Source organism: Fusarium mangiferae (genome assembly GCF_900044065.1).
Source record: "Fusarium mangiferae strain MRC7560 genome assembly, contig: FMAN_scaffold002, whole genome shotgun sequence".
Lineage (NCBI taxonomy): Eukaryota > Fungi > Ascomycota > Sordariomycetes > Hypocreales > Nectriaceae > Fusarium > Fusarium mangiferae.
In genome coordinates, this window is record NW_024573922.1 from 862,395 (window position 1) to 886,003 (window position 23,609).

Sequence of the window (23,609 nt, forward strand, 5' to 3'; positions counted from 1 at the left end):
GACCTTAAGCCGCAATCATAGCATATTGGGACTTCTTAGTGCACAGCACCTTTTATTGCATCACGTAAATCATTAAAAAGAAATTGATCGAAGGAACTTGTTAAGATGCTCTTTTTGAAATTTATCATTTTCTATACTGGTCAGCTAGCGATCTACAGTCTGTTGTACTCCACCTGAACCTCTCCATCGCAAAGCATACAAAATAGATACACCAACCTAAAACACGTTGGCATCTAAAAAGAACAAGTAAATAAAGTATCTCAAGTCCACTTTGAATTCTCGCGTAGCTTAAGTGTCGCTGAAAGAGAGAATCAAAAGCCGTAGGCGAAAACCCTATGCATGTCAGAAAGGGCCACTTAGGCAGGGCAGTTTATGTTGCAGTTAGAGCACTGCATGGTGCTCCAATTAGAAATCTCGTTCTTGCAGCCGCTGCAACCGGTACACTCGCATCGAGTGCTGTGGGGGCATTGAATGGGCTGGGGACCAAACTCAGCTGGGATGAGGGAAGGGAAGCAGCTGTGAGTAGTCTCGGTGGGTGAAGAGGGAGCTGAAGACTCAGCGGTGAAAACAACGGAGGGATACATGTTAAAGGAGGTTTGGTGATGATTGTTGTGTGTGTGGGAGAAGATGATGGTAGCTGTGATGCTGTTGATGTTTTGTTGTGAATTGGTAGTGGAGGTTGTAGTGATGCAAGTGATGATTTTCTCCATATTGCTGGGCAGATGCATGGCATTTATAGACTCTGGACAACTCTCAAACACTTCTGTTCAAACATAGAACACTTTTCTGTTCAAGGTTCTTCGAATCACTTGTTCACGGCAATGCTTAGCCAATACTTTACCGACACAGTGACTGATTAGCCAAACTCATTGTCTTCTACGCACGATAAGATGCGTTCTGTCTTATGTCCATGCTCTCAACTGATGTCAATACTTGACCGTGCTTTGTTTCCAAGTATCGATTTCATCCCTTTGTTCACGCTGTGAACAGCAAGGCCTGTGCATTGAATAATGGCTCTTTGAGCTGCTTAATCAGACGCACAATTGCAAACCAGGGTGACTGACGCAATGAATTCTGGCAAAAGCTTTGCCGATAATCGAATCATCTTTATCACGGATATTTAGTTCAATACCACACGTGATATCTGAGATTCTCTTCGCGCTTCGCACACGACGTCGTTCGCTTGACGCATGCAATCTCCTTTTTTGACTCTTGGTGCTCCGACACTCTTGAAATCTTATTCCGGGCTTTAAGGAAGAAAAGAATTAAACTATTTATGAGGCTATCATGTTTGAAGTGACATATTTGAACCGTTGAAGTATACAATGATTCCGTCGATATTGCACAGGGCACCACGTACATACACAGATGCCGGTAACTTGTGCCCAGCATCACAACTTTGCTAGCGAAATGTACCTAAACCACTCAAACCGAATTCCTCACAATATCGTGACATGCTATTTTATTGTCCGCTGTGAATGTCTTTTCTCTTTTATGTATAAAAGCGAGGCACCATTTCGACAACACAAAGATATCCCATACTTCCATTACCACAATCTCTCCTGCGACTCTACCCAAGACACCGAACTTCTCAAGTCTATCAACATTCCCATAGTACCAATAGCCATTTTTCGATCAAACTCAACATGCATACTTCAACGGCCTCCACAATCACCTCTTCGATCCCAGCGTCTCCCTCTGATGGCGCTGCTGCCGAAATGCCCTATCCAGTCCCCGCCAACGACGGTGGTCAGCCCAACCAGTGCCCTCACAGCGAGATATGTCAATGTGCAGAATGCCCCGGCTGCAAGAACTTGATTTATGTCTGGAAGACGGAGCAGTGTGCTGCATGCTACATGGACCACCCTGCCATCGTTCAATAGGCGATGGGCTGTAACTCATATGTATTCGACAATAGAAACATCTATTGTCCTGGATACTGCTACGAACGCATGTCATTTACAATGATCAGAAGATAGTAACTAAACGACTACCATTCAGAATTCTTCCTTGAATTGGCCAAGTGAATTGCAATGGACCTCTGTGGATACGAGCCTGGGCCACTGGTTCTTTCGGTCCGTAAGGTTCTGCAAAATTGTGCAGCTTTGATCAGCAGTCTCTTGTCTCTCGTCGAGGTTGCTGGTGTAATATCAACTTGCCTCCTGTTTATGTATAGAAGTCCATAAGCTCCAGACAGGCTGACTCTCGATTGTATGCTGGTGATGGTCAGTGTTTTCTTTCCTTACAGTCGAGGGCCCTCGATCATGTCTGGGCAATCCACACAGCCCAGAAAAGAATGTGGCAGTGACATCACTTTGAGACAAAACAGCCTTATAATGCTGACATCTTAGATAGTGGAACTTATCTCTCGGAGAAAATCTCGTCTAGGCGGGCTAATTAATCTCGTGGCTGGCTCAGTGCTGCGCCATGGAGCAAGGCAGGGATGAGGCTCCTGTTCTTACAAGCGGTGTCGCGGGCTCACCAATATCGCAGATCGTCAGAAGGCGACAGACAACCTCGAAAAAATCCTAATCGTTCTTCATTCTCTCACTTTATATGTTGGAGAACGCTCACATTCCTCTCACTGAGTTCTTCCTATTGTTTTTCTTGACATTGATGTCTTGTAAACCAATCTTACATGCTCCACCCCGAGATGGGTCAGCATGGCTTCTGTCATCCTGACTCCACGACCCTGAGGCTGACGCTCGGAGAAACCATCTCAATCCAGGATGAAATCTGACAGGATTCATACACTTGAGCCACTGACTGAGGCTTGGTCTCAAACAAGCGGAACGATATTTTTATATCCCAGCCTCGGGAAATCTCCTTTATTATGGACATGCCTACTTCCGCAATTTCGATAGAAATACTTTTCCTTGATCAATTGTCATTGCCAGTCTGAAATAATACTTCAAGAATAATTTGGGAATATCAGATACCAACCGAAATGGCTTCCCGTCGCCCTGATCTTTCGCAATACCCCACCGGATTCACGGTTCTGCGCATCTTCCAAGCTGTACTGAATATCATCACCATTGTCGTCACGTCTTTCACGATAAATGCTGTTGTCATTCCTGGGAACTGTTTGTTGCTGGTAACCGTAAGTAATAAGATGTACGATCGTCAATCGAAACAAATTGCTAACATTGCTCACAGAGCTCTGCATCACTTCTGGTCTCAACATGGATGGCCTTTGCTCATATGTTCTCCAACCGCCTCTTCAATTACTTAGTCGCCACGGTTCTTGACACCATTCTCACTTTATTCTGGCTCATCTCATTTGCTGTTCTTGCAGCACAAACAGCGGTGTTATGGGCCCATGGCACCGATTACTGCGAAACCAACAAGTGCCCCGACAGCCTCAAGAACGTGACGAATTTTTACGGATATGTCTTTGCGACTTGCGTCGGTCTTGGTGGCTTGGCATTGTAAGTTCACAGGGAGGTCTGTGAATATGTCCATCATGCTAACTATTTAGTCTCTTCTCATGCATTTGCCTCATCTTCCACGGCATCGTCAGCTGTCGACAACACCGATATAATCAGATCGGCACGAATAACGTTTCTGAACCAATTTTTGTCGGCGATAGACACCCCCAGGGCACGACCGAGTATCGGCCTTTGGCATAATGTAGTTACTTGGGTCGAAAATAATTTAATGATACCAGTGATTGTTTCTGAAGTAACTTATGATACTCAATTTAATCGTAAACCTTATATGCCATGATTCTTATCGAGCGATGATAAGATAAGATACAGAGACCAATCGATAAGGACATCGCTTCTGGGTCAAGCGAGCTGTTAGCATCTGCTAAGGGGGACTTTAAATAGCTCCAAGATTTGCCTGCGCAAAGAGTATTCTGTATTATCACCTAGCATGCGATGCTCGTTTACATGTTTTGCAATCCCCAAACTGGTCACAATCACTTAAAATGACAGAAAGGATTCTACGAACTGCCCATGACTAAGATCAGCACCCTGATCATTAAATTTTGGGTTGGGCATAATGCAGTGGGAAAAGGTGACAATCTGCGACGGATATGTGATGATAATTCTAAAATTTTGAACACGAGTTTGTTCCATCGCCATTTGCCTCCTTCAGAACCAAAATCATTTGGCACCCACAGCTTTCTTTTATCTTGTCAAACCAACTGGACTCTCATGGAATACCTATCATTAGCCAAATCTTATCATCTGCCTCGACCCAAGTTGTTAACATGCCCTGAATTTCTACTGCCGTCTTCATCCTCTAATTACCCTACGCTTGTGGCTACCTCGAGTGGGGCCGACCACCGACCGCCGATCGCTCGACGAAGTGACAACATTAATTAAAAACGCTGTCATGACTGACTGGTCTCTCATGACTTCCATCAGATTCAATCATACGATATTAGAAATGAACAGGATCCCGTCACAGGCTATCGCTATAAATTTGCCGCGACAATATGCTCAATAGTCAACACACGTCTCAGTTCAATCGCCGAGTCGGGCGGGTTGGGATCCACCTTTCGGGGATCAAAAGCGGAAGCCAAACAAGTCCCCGGGACGGGACAATTATATCAGATCAAAGTTTCCAGATCATTCGCGTCGGGCACTAGATTATTAGCATTTCTCAGCAAGTCGCTCGCAATACTGCCATAGCCTTTGTATAATTATTCCCTGTATAACATCTGCGACAATGGCATCGCTTACATCCACTATTCGCAGAAGTGCAGTTGTTCTTGAACACGTACCAACAAAAGCTTTCACATCGCTACCTGTGTCACAATCTTCAAGAAGACACACTTATTACACGTCCACGGAGAACGCCATTCAAAGAAGAAGCCGATCTAGTTGCCAAAAGAGTCTAGCATCGAGACAACCCTGTCTTATACACTCACGACATCCAACCCAAAATCACATCATCGGCCGCGCCAGATTTGCGACCACTACGACCATAATGTCAGAGCCAACAGTCCATTCCCTATTCGAGCCTGTCACTGGCACCTGGCAGTACGTCGTCTCGGATCCGAACACCAAGAGCGCTGTGATCATCGACCCAGTTCTGGACTATGATCCCGTCAAAGCAGCAGTGTCGACGGGATCGGCTGATGCCATTCTCAAGACTGTAAAAGACAATGGTTTGAAAATTGAGATGATACTAGAGACGCATGCTCATGCCGATCATTTGACTGCTGCATCATACCTCCAGTCAGCCCTTGCCAGAAGTCAAGGTTCCAAGCCACTTATCGGCATTGGAAAGCTTATCCGCCAGGTCCAGAGCTTGTTCGGAGAACGATATGGTATCGATCCTAGAGAGTATGATACTGTTTTTGATAAGCTATGGGAAGATAGCGATGAGTTCACCATTGGCACTTTGACTGCCCGTGCTGTTCATCTCCCTGGTCATACGCCAGATCACATGGGATACCATATTGGCAGTAAGTCTACTGCAACCTGACACAAATGTAAATAAATCACTGACTTGCTACCTAGAAAATGTGTTTGTTGGCGATTCCATCTTTCACGTTGACATCGGCTCCGCCCGCGCAGACTTCCCCGGTGGCAGTGCTGAAGCCATCTTCAATTCCGGCCGCAAGCTCCTTGCACTACCAGAAGATACAAAGATCTGGGTTGGACATGATTATCCACCGGCTGATCGAGAAGCACCAGTTCCTTTTGCTACGGTGAAGGAACACAGAGAGAATAACAAGCATCTCAAGGATGGAACACGTGAGCACGAGTTCATTGAGATGCGAAAGAAACGTGACGAGTCTCTTGCTGCACCTCGATTGATCCATCCTTCTTTGCAGGTCAACATTAGAGGTGGAAGACTGCCGGCACCGAACCCGGCGGGACTCAAGACGATTCATTTACCGGTGACGGGCTCGTCGTGGTAGAGAAGCCTTAGTGACGCAATGCCCTGTCTAAGGGATGCATATTGTATAATAGCCTGGAGACGGTTTTCTTGCTTTGAAGTTGAAGTAGCGGTATTCAGAATGATAGTTTAGCCAGACGAAACAAATCGCAAATCTCTTTCAATATCTTCAATTTTCCCTCCACTTTATGGTTAAAGGGGCGGGACAAGACTTTACATGAAACAATTATCTAGGCCCCCGTTCGCTGAACAGCATGTCTGTGAAACTATCCCCAGAGCGTAGCTTTTCAGAGACTACCCGTCAGAACATCGGGTCTCACCGTTCTAACGATGTGAAGCTCTTGGGATGCATCGGATCGAGATTAATCTATGAGGTCTAAGACTCTTCTGATTCTATTCTACATGGAAAACCTCAAGGGACAGTAAGCAACCAGTAGCTCTCCTTTCGACCCCAATGTCTAAGCAAACCAGAGTCCAGCCACCAAACCAGCACCAAACATCGAAACGATAGTGATAAAGGAACTCAACCCCATCGTGGCCATACCACTGATACCATGACCACTTGTGCATCCACCAGCGATGCGAGCGCCGAAAGTCAGAAAAGCTCCGCCAGCCAGAACCATTGGCAGTGATGCCTGTTCACTTTGTGTCATGACATCCCGAATAGCCGGAAAGTTAGATAAAGCCGCCCAAGAACCCATCATCAATCCACATGCAAAAAGAATGTTCTGAGGGATGGATTTTATGCCCTTGCCACTGACAGTATCCCAGAAGAACTTTCCAAACTCCTCATAGGCACCGCTGACTCCAACGGGCTTCTCGGTCAAGATAACAGACGATAACTGCCCGAAGCCGATGAGGAGGCCACCGACAACCGGATGCAGCATGGTAACACTTCTCGGGGCGACGTATAAGATACCGGCAAGTATCGCAAGCATCGTTATCTCGTACCCGACGAGAACCTTGCCTGCAGACAAACCGGTAACATCCATGACTGATGTATTCTGGGCACGGCTCGTCGGCGGCTTGACCATGTACGGCTTACACCGCACCCAAACAACGCCCGCAAGGAGCGACGTGCATGCGAGCAGCCGACTGGCGCCAATACCCGCCGTGGCCTGCACGAGGACCGTCCCGGGACAAGCACCCGTTAAGCTTATCCCCAGACCTAGCATGGCACCACCAATTATGTTGCCGTCGTACGGGCCCAACCATCCGTGCGAACTTGCTGACCGGGCTGGTATCTTGGTGGTCTTGGAGTTGTAGAGGGTGAAGATTGCGGCGCTGGTCGCGGATGCGGTGAGGAACGTGGCGAGCATGTGGAAGTCGGAGAGGCGGAATTGATTCTTTATGACCTGCGGGTTTGCTACGCCTGAGAGAGTGAGGCCTGTGCCGAAGATGGCACCTGTTAATAAGCTTGTTGCCATGATTCTCGAAAAGATCTATGAAACGCTTTGATGTTGTTTATTGATGATAAAGTTCAAGACACACGGCAGAGGCTGAAAATCTTTGCTCTATTAACTCGCTGTATCGCTGTCTAAAATCACGCTTCATTTCCGCTCTAGTGCAGTTTAAACTCGCTAGTAAACCATCTGATCATTAATCTAGTCCCCGATGAAAATTAGAGTTTGGGGGACGCCGATATCCACTGATTTCTCCGGAGCGGCTCGGGGAAGACGGACGGAGTGGGGCTGTGGCTTCGGCGCCCGGAAGTCGGAAACAATCAGTCAATTTCTGTTTCCGTGTCGGTAACAAAACGGCACTCGCTCCTCTTTGCATTGGCCAACGCCGCCGTCACCGCCTCGTCAAGGTCGGCGTGGAAGAAGAGCCTGTCGGTCGGGAAAACTGGTTTGAGACCTTGTTTTTCTGCTGGTGTAACAGGTGATGACGATTCGATTTCTGTGCTTGTTTGTGTGCCGATTATGCCTTCGTCGTCTGTGCTGCTCTGTCGTCTTCTATGTTCGTGCTCTTCGTCAAATGATCTGGCCAATGGCAGAATTGAAGTCCAGCTTCCAATTGTATGAACATTTTCTGTCCCATTTTGGCCAAAGCCAACAGCTGTCAAAGCTCGCCTCGCCCATCGATTTCGCAGTCCACCAAAATGCCATTGGATTGAATATGGGCTCGCCCATCGATCCAGCGCATTTCTCACATCGACCAGTCCTTGGACACTGGTGATGTCAATATTATGAATTGTTGAACAGTCGATTACGATTGCTCGTAACACAGGAAGCTCTGTGTCTCCTTTGTACACGACGGGTTTGTCGCACCAAAGAGCTTCCGACTTGTCGCACTCCGGCTCCTCGGTCGCCCGTCTTGTGTGTGTATACACGTAATCCGTCAAGGTCTTGAAGTGCATTGCTTGGTTGAGATAATTGAGGCCCTCGGGGAAATGGTAGATCAAGATGCCTGGGTGAGGGCTTTCGACCGGGATGTCTTTGTTGGAAGCGTCTTTCCGAGAAAGACTCAAGTAAATATCACGCGATGTTGCCTTCTGGCGTGCATTTGCAGATAACTGTTGCTCGTCATTGCTTGGATCAATCTGCTGGACAGTGACCCTACCCAGGAACTCGCCGCTGGTGCGAGCAATGCGAACAAGTAGAAGTAGGAATGAGAGACCAGTTGTGACATAAATGCCCGTCTCAAGTCCGGTGAACAATGCAATGATAACACCAGCCACCCAGATAAAGAACTCGAAAGGTGACAGTCGCCAATACTTCATCACAGTAGACGGAGAAGCAACGAGGTTCGAAACAGCATGGATGATCAGACCAGCCAAAGCAGCTCGTGGAATGAAGTAAAACACTCCCGTAAGAGCGTAAAGAGCAAGAAGCAGCATGAAGGCGCTGAAGAGACCAGCCATGGGAGTCTTGACACCAGCCTTTGACAGAACAGCCGAGGCGCCAAACGACCCCGTGCATGAGTAACCACCCAGAAATGGCCCAATGATGTTTGCTGTACCTTGAGCCATGATCTCTTGCGAGGGGGCAACCTCATATCCGTGCTTCTTACCAAAGCTTTTGGCGATGGCAATATGCTCGACGATGAGGATGATAATGATGATGGGACTTTGAGGGAGAACAACGCCAATGAGATCGGGCTTTAAATCCGGAAGGCCAGCGTGGACGAAGCCTGTGATGGGTTAGCGTTTGATAGAGACAATGTTGAGAGATTGACCTACCTTGGTTGATGTGTCCCACAATGCGGAACTTGCTCTGATCTTCCTTCAAGTTGCGATTGACCAGGAAGCTCACCAGTGTATATAGTAGCATGGCGAAGGTGAGGCGCAGGGAAGACATGATTGACCACATCTTCTTCCGCGCAGGCTGACGAGCCTCCAATTTGGCAAAGACAAACTTAGCCAGCTCGAGCAGAACAAGACAGGTGATACCGATAGCAGCGTCCAACTTGGTGCCGCCCAAATTCTTCATGGTCGATATGAACACTTTGTAAGGCTCTTCGCGTGTATTAACACCATGAATTCCCAACAGTACAGGAAGCTGAGTGCACATGATGGAGATACTAGCGGCTGTGATAAAGGCTGATACTGGGATGTAGGGAATAACTTCGACCAGCCATCCAAGACGAAATAGACCCATGGCGAAAAGTATGATACCGGTCATAAATGATAATGTCCCGGCGATCTCGGCGCTCGTGTAGGTATCTGGCCGTGATTCGTGGACATGGGAAATGACTTCTCCGACGAGAAGGGAACCGACGGCGGTGGTCTACAACATCAATGTTAGCCAAGACGTGAAGACGCTGAGTGGTTGACGTACCCCAATGACAATGTCTTTTGATGTTCCGAATAACCAGTACGTTGCCGCACCAGCAAAAGAAGTATACAACCCAAAGTCTGGCGGTAGCGTGGCAAGAAGGGCGTACGCCATGGCTTGAGGAATAACAACCAACCCAACGGTCAAGCCAGCAATGCTGTCACCCAACAGCCACCGCCAGTTGTATCTCGGTAGCCAATTCAAGCAAGGAAATAAAGACTTGGCAAAGCGAAGTGAATCATGTCGGCTTGGAACGCACTCCCCCAGCGCTTCCTTCACTGTCGGTTCAACTTCGTAATAATCGATCGTCTTCTTCATGATGACCCAGATAAGAAGTAAGGTTATTCTTGAGGAAAATCATGTTTATTTTGTGGGCCGTTGGGAAGGATTTATAGATATCATGGGTGAGGCCGACAGCCGTAAAGGGAGACGGTAAAGTCGGTGGGGCCGCTGTGAGACGTTGGTCGCCGATCTGTTGGGGCCGGCGGTGACGGGGCCGATACCCTCGGAGGGCAAGAAAATGCAGGGAGAATCGAGATCGGGCCACGAAACCTGCTGATATGCTTTGCCTGTTTTGGGAGGTCTTATCGGCCGGTAGAGCATGTGGTGTAGCCCGTCTTTGGGGAAGTCGGTGCGGAATGGCTGTTTGTTCTAGAGCACGATAATGAATGGTGCTCCAAGATGCGAATGAAGAACAATAAACCGGTTCTCAGCGACCTCTACGATACATAGGACTAAGTATTGCAAGTTTTGTATTTCGAAGTATTTTAATTTGTTTTATTACTGCGCGACATCTATCCGTATCTGTAGTCCTCCCGTCCTGGCTGTCTGGCAGTACGCATAGTCTCGTAAAGTATCTAATGTCACAGCATGGAACAAGCACAGTCTTAGCAAAGGCTTTCAAGGTCTAAATATTTAATTAAGTTCATTACTTGCACCTATATAGACAAAAGAAGAACTTGCCTGAAAGCCAAACCTGGGACTGGCTCACGCGCAAAGAAGACTCCAAAGCCCCTGCCAACCAAATTTTAAGAATCCAAAATGGGACCATACGCCGGAATACCGCGACTCTCCAGCTGATAAACCACTTTCGCTGTCGTCGATCTGTTGGAAATGATGCACACACATTCAGCGCCGCTCTCCTTGTACGCTTGATATGCCAGCTTGACCATGTCTGGCCGACCCTTCTTGTCTGTATCCCAGATAATGGCCTCAGAGTCCATGGCCAGAATAGTGTCGAGGATGTCTTGTCCATAAGTTGAGAGAGGGTTCTTGGTAGACCAGACTACGTGACACGGAACGCGCCTCTCCATGATGACGGGCATGCAGGGTCCAATGCCTGATCCTGTTGCGACCAAAACGACCTTCTTGAACAGTGGAGCGATAGCAAGAACACCGGATGCTGGAGTACCTCGAGTCCAGATGGATATCGGAGGCTTCTCGATGATTCGCTTGGTCCAGTCACCTGCCTTAGATACAATGATTGAGAAGCCTTTACCGCTAGGCTCAGGAATGGCTGCGAAAGCATGCCACTCAATCATGGGACGATCAGTGATGCGAACGCCTCGCGAAGTGCAAGGCCCAGGTGTGCAGAAGTCGAAGTGAAGGCGCACAGCATGGTTGGAGAGGGGCTCGGGTCTGACGTTGACGCGACGGAGTCTGGCCCAAGGTAGAGCTATGCTGAGAGTGATGAGCGACAGGAGGTAGATTGTCGGGTTCTTAGCTAATGCGTCCCCCAAGGGCTCAGTTGCCGTGGCCGCTGTTGATGTAATGACATGTGCCCAAACAAGAGCGACGGAGAACCAACCGACAAAGCGATGAGCCCACTCAAACTGATCGTGCATCTTCATGCGGACACTGGGGTACGCCATGGCAAGGATGAAGCAGAGCAGAAGCAGAATGACATAGGTCAAGGCGAGAACAACACATTTGATGGGAGGCTGATATGTCTCGAGGAGGAAGTCCCGGCTGGTCGAGATGGTGTACATGAACCACCAAGCTGTAGCAGAGACAGCGCAGCCAGAGTGAACACCGCCGTTGTGATATACACGAGCAAAGTGCCTTCGTATAGACAGAGGGAATGACGTAGGGACTCGGGAGCAGACAAAGAAGATCGCATTGACAACGTAGTCTTGGCGCACAAGGACGGCGCAGAGAAGATTTGACGCAACAGCCGTGGCGACCTTGGAAGGGGATGGAAAGAAGTTATTGTTGCGGCTCTCCCAAAGAAGGAAAATGAGGACCGTGAGGTTGGACAAGAAGATGAGCCCGAAGAGCTTGCGATATGCTGAGAATGCAGTATGACGGAGCCAGCGCCACCCATGAAAGCCATTCTTGTCGGGAAGTGCATACTCTTCAGTCTCGACCTCTTCATAGTCCTCAATAACGCCCTTGGGATCCTTCTCCAGATCCCTCATGATACCATTCTTCTCGCCCTCAAAGAGCGTTCCGTCACTGGAACTGCCAATCGACAGCAAGCGCTCATGCGACGGCCATACCGTCTCCGGTCTAGGCTTCACAACCGCCTGCTGCACATCATTCCTACCCTCAGCGATCTTGTACAAGGCTCTCTTGTCAATCTTTCCGTTCGGCGTGAGTTCCAGAACGGGAAGATGTTTCCAGATTGTGGGGACAGCGTAGAAGGGCTGGGTCTTGCCAACGGTTTGTTTCAGCTCCGTTTCAGCGATCGGGATGTGGGATGAGTAGAAGCCCCACAGAGCATTGTCGATCTTTAGGGCGCAGCCTTTGATGACGCCGGGGTTTGATTCAATGGAGCGGGATACGCCGTCGAGCTCGACGCGGAAGCCTTGGATCTTGACTTGGTCGTCTTTTCGGCCGAGTGGGAGGAGGCTGCCGTCTTCGAGCCATTGGGCTAGATCGCCAGTGTTGAACATCATGTTGCTACTAGTGTTAGTATCGGTCAGTGGATGTTGATGGAGGGTGCTTACCCATCGTTGGTGAACTTGTCTAGCTTATAGCGAGTTGCTGTAAGTTCGGGTAGATTGATGTAGCCTCGAGAGACACCTGGGCCTCCAGCCCACATAACACCAGGTTGTCCAATTGGCACGGGGTTCTCATTATCATCCAAAATGTAAACATTCGTGTTGGGGTTAGGCTTGCCAATTGACAGCGGAATGCCTGGTTGGTGAAGATGTGCTGTGTTGAGCATGCTGATCTCGGTTGGTCCGCAGACGTTCCAAAAGTTGACATGGGGAGCCCACTTCTCGGCGAGTGCCAAAGGACAAGGCTCGCCGCCGACAGCGATTGTATCGACATTGGGAAAGTCTTCGATTCGTGGCATGTATTTCTGGACGACCGATGGGGTAGCAATGATGGTGTCGCATCGTTGGAGGCACTCGGTCCACGGCTCGAGGCCACTGCCTCTGATGTGAAGGGTTCCGCCGTTCATCATTGTACCCAAGATCTCCCAGGCACCTATTGACGAGATAAATTAGTTCAGTCAATTGATCTCCGTCAGACCTCACTTACACATATCGAATGCAACATTCAGCTGCTGTGCCACGTTCCTGCCAGGTCTAATGCCCAACTTGGATGGCTCTGCCAAAAGGGTATTGGTGACACCTCGATGTCTCACGTCCACACCCTTAGGTCGGCCTGTCGTGCCCGAAGTGTAGATGACATATGCACCATCATCTGGACCGATCTCCACCATTGGGTGTGAAGGGTTACCTCTGCGCCAGAGATCTGAGTGGCTGTCCAGATCGAGAACATTGACAATGTTCCGTCGATCATCTGGAATGCTGCGAACAACCTTGTCAAAGAACTTGGGGAGACAGAGAACAACTGGAGCGTCGGAATCGGCAATGTCAAAGCCCAGTGTGTCGTCAGTGACGATGCCACCATCCAATGGCACGTACTGTCCACCTGCTTTGAGAACGGCGAGGATGAAGACGACCATCTCAATGCAACGCGAGTACACCAACACAACACGATCGCCAACCCTCAAGCCAAAAGTATGTATCAGCTCGTTCGCCAACATATTTGCCCTTCGGTTGAGCTCTCGATATGTGATTGTGCTCCCGTCATAATGTCGAACCGCAATGAGATCAGGGTGCGCCAGCGCAACTGCCTCAAAAGCGTGATGGGCAACATTATACGGGATAGGACACTCAGGTCCTTTGCTGAATCGGTTGAATAACACTCTATCCGCCAGGGAGAGGCTCTCAAGGGAGCTGAAAGAATAGGAAGAAGACATTATGGGACGCTTTGGGCATAGAACGTCTGACCACCACAGCGTGCCGTCAAGGCTGCGTCATGGCGATCTCCTTAAGTATTTGTAACCTGCAAAGAAAAGTGCAATTGGAAAAGACGGAGAATCTTAACAGCACAGGATATTGACTAAATTTCCGCTTCTGGTTTCGGAACAAGAAACGTCTACGACAATCAAGTGTATCCGGCAGCTCGAGTCGATTCTTGGCAGCATAAAACCCTGAGCGTCTTTAGCATGTGGATTCGGCCGAATAAGGTTGCATTAGTGAGATCTTTTGGCTCAGATGCATAACGCTCCGTTGGGATTTCTACTCTTTACGGAAGCTGATCCGCCGCAGTGACCAAGGCAGATGAAGGCAGGTCCCTGCACATCAGAGGCGCAACAATCAGGGTTTAGTACGAGATTCCCAAAACGAAACGGAGATCGTTCTGTTTTACGTAGTAAATGGCGAGCTTGACAGGGCAATACTACAGCAGAATAGGCTTACCGTTCGGAGTGGGGAAGGGAATCTGCAAGGGGCCCTGAAACTCGTCACGTTTTGTGGCCTTCAACGGCTTTCGTCAGTGCTTGTTTTCTGTTGTTTAGGGAAGCTGGTTAGTTGGGATAACCTTACAAAGAGAATTGTAATCAGAGTGGGATAACGAAAAGAGTAATAGAACCGTTGAGGCGACGTGCAGATCTTCAATTGACCTGCCCCAAATGCCGAAACGACCGTTCCGGAATCTGTGACGAGACCAAAAACTCCACAAGGTCGAAACCTGAGATTCTTTACGACTTCAGCACGATGGATCAAGGGACAGATTGTCAATGCGCTTGACGAGACCCTCGTGTATGATGACAGACTTAAACAATTGACCTCGCTCATCTTCCGGTTGTGAATTGCTTCTTTTCCAATATAACCAAGATTTGACCAAACTTCCTCGACAACGACCGTTTCAAAGACACGTCACAATGGAGAACCTCCAGGATATCAAGCTCTCGACCAACAGCGATACTGGCGTCGCACTCATTCAGTTCAACAGACCAGCCAAACGCAATGCCTTTTCACAGAATACGATAAACGAAATAGTCGCCACTCTGGACCATCTAGACTCAGTGGACACCGTGCGCGCCGTGGTTTTGACTGGTGGACCTGAAGGGCACTTCTGCGGTACGTAAGTTTCTCCATCGGAGGAATAGAGATGAAGAAGAATTGTTCTGATAATGCGGCTGCTAATTGAGTTTCGGGAGCAGCTGGCATGGATTTAAACGAGTTGGTGGAGCTGTCGACTCCCAAAGCCCATAAAATTGAGTTTCTCAAGGATTTGACGGATGCGCTAGCGAGGTTCTCCAAGCCTCTCATTGCTGCTGTTGTTGGCTTCGCTGTAGGTGATCTACTGATCGCCACTCAGAGTTTGGGCTAATGAGATACAGTTGGGCGGTGGTTTCGAGATTGCTCTCGCTGTAAGTCAAGAAAATCAGTCATCACGCATGATACAAGCTAACGAATGGTCTAGTGCGACATCATCTACGCTGCTGAAGATGCCATGTTTGGCCTTCCAGAGGTCAAGATCGGTACCATCCCCGGCGCAGGCGGTACACAGCGCCTGGCTCGTGCCCTAGGAAAGCACAAGGTATGTCACGATCAAACCAGCCCCAAACCTTAGTAACAATCACTGACAACCGTTTCCAGGCAATGGAGTTCGTCCTAACGGGCGAGCCAGCAAGTGGAGCTGAGTTTGAGCGGCTGGGCGTTGTAACAAAGGTCTTCCCCAAGCCAGACGTTGTCCAAGCAGCGACGGCCCTGGCTGAGAAGATTGCGCGTCTGTCGGCTCCGGTTATCAAAACGGCCAAGAAAGCTGTTTTGACTGGTGAGTTTGGCCAATCAAAGTGTCCGGCCTTGTCCGTTGGTGACTAACCCCTGTCGCAGTGGAAAATTCGACCCTGGATGCTGGGATGACACATGAAAAGGTGCTGTACTATTCGACGTTTGGGCTGGATGATTTCAAGGAGGGAATCCAGTCATTCCTGCAGAAGCGACAGCCCAGCTTCAAGCATTCATAGGTACTTTAGTGTAAATCGGACAGACATCATAGCGATAAACTTCCCAGTCTTGTTAAAAATGGCAAATTACTCCGTACCTCACCCATGTCAATGACTGATGCAATTGCTATTCTTATCCCAAAAAACCGTTAAATTACTCAGGGGCCCAACGTTAGGGTCTCACAGCTAAGGCCCGCTTGTGGATAGCCTCCTTTCCCCTGCCTGAGCAAAAACCCACCATCAAATGCCGCTAGGTTAGATCCCCGAAGACATCGGTTCCGCGACGATTAGGCGACTGAGCTGTCACTCATTGCCACGGAAATACGTACATCCTTGGCTCACGCAATACCGTTGGCATGAGCCGAAAGCTGAAACTTGGCGTTATGAAACAAGGCATCGTAAAACATGTTAAGGCCGTGTTTGGCTTATCAGACATGAGCATTGGCCTCGTTGGGCTGGAACATGTTGGAGGTGCAAGTGCCCGTCGGAGTTTGTCGCCATTGTGCGGATTAATCGAGGAAGCTTCTAGCAGCTACAGCCCCGGCTTTACGATATTCTCTGGCCACAAGATCCCACGAGTATCTAGTGTCGTTTTGTTGTTCAATACGAGTCCATGGCCCGTCCACTTGGAGTTGGAAAGCTTCTCACATTGCGTCAGAGTGTCTAGAAAACTATACCCCAAGTTTCACTAAATCTAGTAAAATATGTTTAATTTCACCCTGGTTCTGTAAGTGTTTAAGATAGATCTACTATCAGTCTTCTTGTTTTAAAGCCCATGCAGTGCTTTGCAGCAAAGGTTTCTGAGAAGCAAAGGCCCAACCTAAACACGAGAAAGTTCTATTCCAGTCAAACACTGAATGCAGAAATTGTTTTAAGACACAAGCTTCTTTTAGAAAGGGCATGTTAAGAATTTCTATCCATAATTTGAGCTGAAACATCTATCAGTCAGTAGCTCGGGGATCCAACTCAATCCGAGTCAGGCCGTGTGCTTTTCTATGATCAAAACCGAAGAATTGAAGTAAATACAAGTATGGAACAACCAAGTAGTTTGCTGCTAAAAGGCGATAGTTCCCATGAATCAGACATCCGTGCTGAATATGCCTTGGGTTCCAATCCTCATTGGTTCTTTGTGAATCAAACCTTTCAGTAAACAGCCATTCCAGTCCAAGGAGCACGGTTTCCAAGTCCACTCAGATCGATCACTTCTGGACCATAAGAATTATGCTTCAGGTCAAAAACAGCAATTGCTGGAGCAGCCTGCAGAACGTAGAGCTTGGAGCCACTAATAATGGCATCGAAGTTGCCCTTACCAGCAGTGTGTCCATGGAGAGTACGTCCGATAGCCATATTCTTTGTGTTGAGAGCAGTGACGTCGGGAACAGCGGCATCGAGTAGATAGACAGAACGAGAGCCAGCGGAAGTAGCGGTCCAGCAAGTGGCCATTTGTTTCGGGACAGTGATATTGGTCTTGGTGAGTACAGTGAGATCATCGGTGATGGACACGAATGCTGCGCCATAAGCGGGCGTGGAAACAACAGCTGAGGCGTCGGAAACAAAGCTCATCCCAAAAGCAACTGGTAAGTTATTGGGCTGTGACTTGACGGCTTCCTCGCTCACACGGCCATCCTCGACCTTGTAAGCATAAACAAAACCATTCTCCATACCGTTGCCCTTGATGGTGACGAAGAGAGCCGTCTCAGAAGGGTTGAAGAGAATGTTGGAAACAGTGTTCGGAGGCCCTGTTGGAGGGGATGTCTGGCCAAGGACAGGAAGAGGCTTGAGACTGCCCTGGGGCTTCAAGCCATCGCAGTCTGAGACCGTGAAGCACTGGACGCCCGGCTTGGTTCCAGTATTGGCGACGCAAGCAAGCTTGTTCTTGCGAGAATAGGCAACTGTGTTGGGAACTGTGCCGACAGTATCGACAGGCTCCCCGAGAAGAACTGGGCGAGCTGGGTTCTCCTTGGGGATATGGAAAGCGGCCAAAGTGTTAGAGCCGGCGTTGACGGTGAACAAGCGGTTTCCGCTCACGACAATGGAACCTTGAGAGAACAGGGGATCTGGTCTTGTTGTCAGCGACTTTGTCGGGGCTGATATAGTCTCACTTACCCATCGTGACAGTGCCATTCACGTTGTTACTGATAAGACCCCTTCCACCGGTAGAGGTCCTCCGTGGCTGACCGAACGAGCCATCCTCGGCAATGCTGATTGAGACAACAGAGGCGCCCTGGGGGTCGCTATCGAGGAAATATAATGCCCGGTCTGACTTGTGAGGCTTCGGATGGGCCAGGGTGAGTGAGGCTGTAACAAGAAGCGCGTTGATGAACTTCATCGTGAATTTTGGAGTGTCAAAAGGAGAGTTACAAGTGAAGACTGAAGGCAACTGTGAGTAGTTTGATACTTGAGATATCTTCATTGAGACTGGCAAACGCATATCTATATATGTTTCGACTCGGCATCTCAGATCCGAAACATCTATCGTACCTTCATCCGCAAATTAGTTGAATTAAGCCAAAAGCAACGCCTATGTGCCGAACGGACCAGACGGATGAGGATTATGTATAGCAAGAGCCAATAGAAGATAAGAACCACAATATAAACTGGAAATCCAGCGTCATGATTGAAACAACGACTCATTTCGAATAAGCTCAGCTACGGAACTTTACTCAGATACTATGCCAAATCGAGGTCATTTGTTGAGTCAACAGTAAGTGCTGACAGTCAAAGGATTCGTCAGCTGCACTAGAGATCAAAGAGGGATGAAATAGTGAGAGAAACTCAGCGAGCATCTTCCTAAAGAAGAAGACGGTTTAATTTAATATAACGGGGCCGTGGACCTGCCAGTGATGCTCGAGCCATTCAGATGCATAGAATGCGCTCCCACCATAGTGTAAGCGGGTTGTCAGTCCTGTGCACAGCATGCACTATGCCTTTTGTGGAAATGTTGATTAGATGTCTGTTTTCCCAAAGCAGGGAGCTAATTTGACGTCATTCACACCTGAAGTCCTTGGGGGTCATTCGCCTGAACAATGAGGAATGTGCTCATAATCAGCGAAGGGCGGCAGTCAGGGGCAAATGTTGCTCATATTGGTGCTATGTCGTTAATTAATCCTGTTGAATGTTAATTGGATTGATCTACAGCACCAAACACGGCGACAACAGTTGTGGATCTGGCGGATAGCTGCAGGGTAGCCAGCGCCCGAAGCTTGGACGGGAGCTGTGACTTCGGTTAGGGGAGACCCTTCGGACCTATATCCTAAAGATTAAAATACTGAGGCAAATCATTGTTAGCTTAGGGGCCTTTTTGATGAGTTTTCTCCCTAATTGATGAAGATATTAAGGTAAATTATTATAAGCTTAACGGGCTCTTTGATAAAGTTGTTCTGGCAGGCAGCCCCGATAGCGCGATACATTGTCTAAATCCTTAGTTCATTGCCTGAGTTAGCGTCAGCACACAGCAACAAAGCTCTTTATCCCCTCTTAACATGCTCAACCCGGCGATCAGAGCTGCCAATCACAGCCTGATCTGCCCTCTATTGAAGTTACACATAAGAAATGCCCCAAAGTTCTTCGTTAGAAGCTCCCGCGACTTTCGGAGCCGGCGAAGCGCGCTAAGATATTTGTCAACCATGCGACTTATCAACGTCGAAACTCTTGAGTTAGAGTCCTTCACGGGCGAACATGGAGGCTCAATACCAACATATGCGATCCTATCGCACGTATGGACGTCCGAAGAAGTGTCACTGCAGCAAATGAGCGGGCTGAGCCCTCTTCCAGAAGAGTCAAAAGGCTACAGAAAGATCGTTGACTTTTGTGCAAAGGCGAAAGCTGAGGGATTTGAGTACGGCTGGATCGACACCTGTTGCATAGACAAGACGTCTAGCGCAGAGCTATCAGAGGCTATCAACTCAATGTTCCAGTGGTATCGGAAGTCTGCAGCGTGCTATGTCTTTCTGAGTGATGTCAGCTCCACCGAGAACCCAAGATTGTCGGACTCGAAGTTCCGCAAGAGTCGATGGTTCACACGCGGGTGGACTCTCCAGGAGCTCCTTGCGCCGCACGAAGTTATCTTTCTCGCTGATGACTGGCGTGAGATTGGTACTAAGGCCAGTCTCAGCGCCACTATCTCAGATATCACCAAGATTGATGTAGCTACTTTGGTGAAGCAAACCTGGTCACATGTTAGCATCGCTGGGATAATGTCGTGGGCATCAATGCGGCAAACCACGAGATTAGAGGACCAAGCCTACTCTCTCATGGGTCTATTCGATGTTAACATGCCCTTGATCTACGGCGAAGGTCCCAAAGCTTTCTACCGCCTCCAAGTCGAAATTATGAAGGCAACAAACGATGACTCTTTATTCGCTTGGTCCACAGAACCCCTCGAAGATTGTGGATACTCCCCAAATGAGGGAGCATCAACGAGAGGTTTCCGATTTCTCGGGTTACTAGCTCCATCGCCCGCTTGTTTCAGAGACTCTCATGACATAAGGGCACCTCGAGATATTTCCCGAAGTCACGTGCCGCAATACGACTTGATCAAGCAGGATATCAGTCTTTCGGCAGTGGTAGTTCGGCTTTGCTCTCTACCAGCTGACCCCAAGCAACTTGGAGATATCGACCGGGTCGATGTTGTCGGCACACTGCGGTTCTCGAATAACATGAGGGCAGTGGATCATGGACTCGTTATCACACCCGCAAGACGAGACGCAAAGGGGATCAAGATAATGTGCTTGGTTGCAGTTCTACGATGTTGGAATAAAGACGGCTACATTGGCATCCCTATCAAGCGTTTGGCATCTGGCGCTTATCAGAGGGTCGAAAACGGACACAGATGTCGTTGGTTCAAGGTTCGCTTGATGCCTTTACGACTGACACTGAAGAGCGACGAAGAAAGAGCTCCAGATGAATCAGAATACACTCTCAGACAATTTGATTCTGAGAGTAGAGAGAAAGGACCACCTGCTGATCCTCCGGAAACCATTCTCGTGAGGGCCTATGTACCATTAGACTTGCCATCGAACGGCACATACGCTTCTGCTCAAACCAGCCACCACCGTGCACCACTTCAGTTCCGCTCACTGCCTATCAATAATGGCTATTACAAGCTACATGCTGACACTGCTGATAAATCTATACCACTAGTGCCCGAGTTGCGGCCCCATCCTCATATCATCGAGAGTATCAATGAACGCACCAATACTCTACCTGAAACGAGCATCATGTTTTGCCCAATTGCAGAAAATAGCGGTCTTCCAACTTTCACGATACACACCAGAATGATAGAAAGGCCTCATGGCATCCAAGTTGGGTGCATGATTGGAAGTGATCAAGACCGCGATGAGATGATGGATGTTGAATTCACCGACATTGACATGAAAACCATCTCCACCACGATATCTCTCACAGCGAACCTGTCCCTCATGTTCAGAGTGAGACGGGGTGTTCCCCAGGATACGACTTGTTACTTGAATGTGAGCATTGAGGAGCAGTTGCCGTGGGCGGAAGATGTAGAACATTGGCCAGCGGCGCTTGGAGACAAGAGCCTGTCAAGCTCAGAGATGTCGCTCAATCGTACCTTCACAGATAATTCAATATGAGAGGCTGCCAATGATCATAGCTGCTGGTATTGGGCCGTTAACGATGTGTTAGAGGTCGTTGGAAGGGCTCGTCATACATGAATTCCAAGGAGGGCCACGGGCAGTTAGAAAACTTTAGACTTGAAATGATTATGCCGAACAAAGTTCGTAAAGTATCCCCTAAGCTTAGGCTATATTACCTAAATATCTTCATTGCTTAGGATGAAGGTCCAAAGGTTTCTTGGATCCCTTAGGAGTAGCAATATTACTGCTTGGTGGCTTTTTATCATATTTCCGAGGCACGCAAGCGTGAAGTAGAAAAGATAGAATTATAGTACATGACATCATTAGCCTCGTGAATGTCTTTGCTGAATGCAGCTCATAGAGCCTTTAAATCTAAATACATGCCATTCTCTGGCTTGATCGTAATCACTCCCCTTGGCATCACAAGTTTATCATCCATAGACAACGTCCACTCAAACGACCTGACCATAGTAGCTAACAAGCATCGCAACTCTGCCTTCGCAAACCCTTGTCCGATGCAACTCCTAGGTCCATGCAAGAAGGTGAGGAAGTTGTAGTTGCTGCTAGCTCCGCCATTCTGGTTTGGCTTCCCGTCATCTGTAATCCATCGTTCAGGTTTGAACTCTGTGGCGTCAGGACCCCAGATAGCTTCTGATCGATTTATGTACCAGATTGACACCATAATATCTGTGCCTTCAGGGATAAACTGGTCACCGATACGGGTGTCGCGGATGGCCTGGCGCATCGTCAATGGAACCGTGGGGTAAAGTCGGAGTGTTTCGTGCATGATGCCGTTTAGGTAGGGAAGCTGCTCGAGGATACCAGCGAGGTCGACTGTCGGGTTGGTGGCTAGATCCTCTGGCACGCCGTTTCTGACCTCCTCTCTGAGCTTGGCTTGGTATTCTGGATGCTTGGTGAGTAAGTAGCACGCCCAGGTTATCGCAGATGAGGTAGTCTCATGCCTATACAAGATCAGCTATGCCCTTATTGATGGTGGCTACGCATCACTTACCCTGCCGCCAGGAAGGTCAGAAGCTGGTCCTTCAAAGCCTCGTCCGAAAAGTTGCCCGACTTAATGAGAAGCGACAAGACGTCAAAGTGGTCATCCCCCTTCTCGAGAATCGCTGTCTTCTTCTCTTGGATCATGGGGTAACAAAGCTCATTCAACGTTCCGGTCAGATAGTTGAAGACTTCGTTCATCTTCCAAGGAAGGAGACGAACAAATGGCAAACCAACGGCCAGTGCCAGGCCAGAAAAGATGAGCTTCTCTCGACTCGGCTCGAGCAAGCCTTCGTAGATTTCCGCGAGCGGATCCTTCTTCTTCTCAACGGCATCAAATCTGCGACCCAGACCAGCAATGCCAATGATGTCGAGTGTGACCTTGCTCGCCCAACTGTTGAGCTCGACAACTGATGACCTCGACGTGGTCATATCCTGTTGTATTGCCCGAGCCAGCGACTGGCTCTTCTCCCACATCATGGGGTACAGCTCCTTGATGTGTCGGAAATGGAAGACTGGTGTTGAGTTCTTGCGCAGAAACTTGTGAGGCTCGCCTTCAACGATAATGAGACCATCGCCGAGAATATGTCGTAGGAAGGCGCTGATTCTCTTCGGTTTGGTGAAGTCGTAACAGTTGTGAACGAGGAGGTCAGCTAGAAGTAGAGGGTTCGTCACAAGGATGTGAGTTCTGAATGAGTTGAGAGTAAGTAGGTCTTCACCGGGATATCGATTCGCAATATCTACAAAGAGATCGCCAGATGGTCTGTCCTTGACAGCGATAGATCGATGAGCGGCGCTCAAATATTCCTGTTGAAACGTTCATATAAGATTGATTTCGGGAACAGACTGAAGGGAGAGATGAGCGTACTCTTGGACCAGGAATGTGTCTGAGGGGGCTGAAGAAGACTGGGTATAGAAACCCCCAGAAAACGATCCCGAACGCATAATTAACGAGCAATATAGTGAATACCGCAGCCAAGTGACTCTTTGAATCGTAATAATCTGGAAAGACTTTAATCACGACAAAAGACTCGATGACGGCGGCTAACGTCAGGCTGGGAAAGCCCAGTAGCTTGGAGACGACAGCCATGTTGAAAAGGCTGCAAAACTTGTGTAATTCAGAAC

General features: G+C 48.6%; 10 protein-coding genes across 10 annotated transcripts; 5 read left to right on the top strand and 5 right to left on the bottom strand.

Annotated features, from left to right (window-relative positions):
* Positions 1–1,646: 1,646 nt before the first annotated feature.
* Positions 1,647–1,883, top strand: FMAN_06442 (uncharacterized protein; the record flags this gene model as incomplete). Its single annotated transcript, XM_041826776.1, has 1 exon — positions 1,647–1,883. The coding sequence occupies one exon, from the start codon at positions 1,647–1,649 to the stop codon at positions 1,881–1,883; it is 237 nt and encodes a 78-aa protein (XP_041677805.1).
* Positions 1,884–2,947: 1,064 nt separating this feature from the next.
* On the top strand, positions 2,948–3,629 carry FMAN_06441 (uncharacterized protein; the record flags this gene model as incomplete). The annotated part of the gene is made up of 3 exons (XM_041826777.1): positions 2,948–3,100; positions 3,157–3,428; positions 3,479–3,629. 3 exons carry the CDS (start codon positions 2,948–2,950, stop codon positions 3,627–3,629), a joined length of 576 nt encoding a protein of 191 aa, XP_041677806.1.
* Positions 3,630–4,938: 1,309 nt separating this feature from the next.
* Positions 4,939–5,878, top strand: FMAN_06440 (putative metallo-beta-lactamase domain protein; the record flags this gene model as incomplete). The annotated part of the gene is made up of 2 exons (XM_041826778.1): positions 4,939–5,419; positions 5,475–5,878. 2 exons carry the CDS (start codon positions 4,939–4,941, stop codon positions 5,876–5,878), a joined length of 885 nt encoding a protein of 294 aa, XP_041677807.1.
* Positions 5,879–6,314: 436 nt separating this feature from the next.
* Positions 6,315–7,283, bottom strand: FMAN_06439 (uncharacterized protein; the record flags this gene model as incomplete). Its single annotated transcript, XM_041826779.1, has 1 exon — positions 6,315–7,283. One exon carries the CDS (start codon positions 7,281–7,283, stop codon positions 6,315–6,317), a length of 969 nt encoding a protein of 322 aa, XP_041677808.1.
* A 296-nt stretch (positions 7,284–7,579) lies between these two features.
* FMAN_06438 (putative sulfate permease II) lies at positions 7,580–9,950 on the bottom strand (the record flags this gene model as incomplete). The annotated part of the gene is made up of 3 exons (XM_041826780.1): positions 7,580–8,988; positions 9,038–9,584; positions 9,636–9,950. The coding sequence occupies 3 exons, from the start codon at positions 9,948–9,950 to the stop codon at positions 7,580–7,582; spliced, it is 2,271 nt and encodes a 756-aa protein (XP_041677809.1).
* A 710-nt stretch (positions 9,951–10,660) lies between these two features.
* Positions 10,661–13,848, bottom strand: FMAN_06437 (non-ribosomal peptide synthetase; the record flags this gene model as incomplete). The annotated part of the gene is made up of 3 exons (XM_041826781.1): positions 10,661–12,533; positions 12,581–13,067; positions 13,122–13,848. 3 exons carry the CDS (start codon positions 13,846–13,848, stop codon positions 10,661–10,663), a joined length of 3,087 nt encoding a protein of 1,028 aa, XP_041677810.1.
* A 966-nt stretch (positions 13,849–14,814) lies between these two features.
* On the top strand, positions 14,815–15,906 carry FMAN_06436 (uncharacterized protein; the record flags this gene model as incomplete). The annotated part of the gene is made up of 6 exons (XM_041826782.1): positions 14,815–15,013; positions 15,097–15,227; positions 15,277–15,306; positions 15,360–15,476; positions 15,536–15,713; positions 15,773–15,906. 6 exons carry the CDS (start codon positions 14,815–14,817, stop codon positions 15,904–15,906), a joined length of 789 nt encoding a protein of 262 aa, XP_041677811.1.
* A 1,122-nt stretch (positions 15,907–17,028) lies between these two features.
* On the bottom strand, positions 17,029–18,214 carry FMAN_06435 (uncharacterized protein; the record flags this gene model as incomplete). The annotated part of the gene is made up of 2 exons (XM_041826783.1): positions 17,029–17,942; positions 17,992–18,214. 2 exons carry the CDS (start codon positions 18,212–18,214, stop codon positions 17,029–17,031), a joined length of 1,137 nt encoding a protein of 378 aa, XP_041677812.1.
* Positions 18,215–19,511: 1,297 nt separating this feature from the next.
* FMAN_06434 (uncharacterized protein) lies at positions 19,512–21,482 on the top strand (the record flags this gene model as incomplete). Its single annotated transcript, XM_041826784.1, has 1 exon — positions 19,512–21,482. The coding sequence occupies one exon, from the start codon at positions 19,512–19,514 to the stop codon at positions 21,480–21,482; it is 1,971 nt and encodes a 656-aa protein (XP_041677813.1).
* Positions 21,483–21,840: 358 nt separating this feature from the next.
* Positions 21,841–23,574, bottom strand: FMAN_06433 (uncharacterized protein; the record flags this gene model as incomplete). The annotated part of the gene is made up of 3 exons (XM_041826785.1): positions 21,841–22,447; positions 22,498–23,291; positions 23,353–23,574. 3 exons carry the CDS (start codon positions 23,572–23,574, stop codon positions 21,841–21,843), a joined length of 1,623 nt encoding a protein of 540 aa, XP_041677814.1.
* Positions 23,575–23,609: the final 35 nt, after the last annotated feature.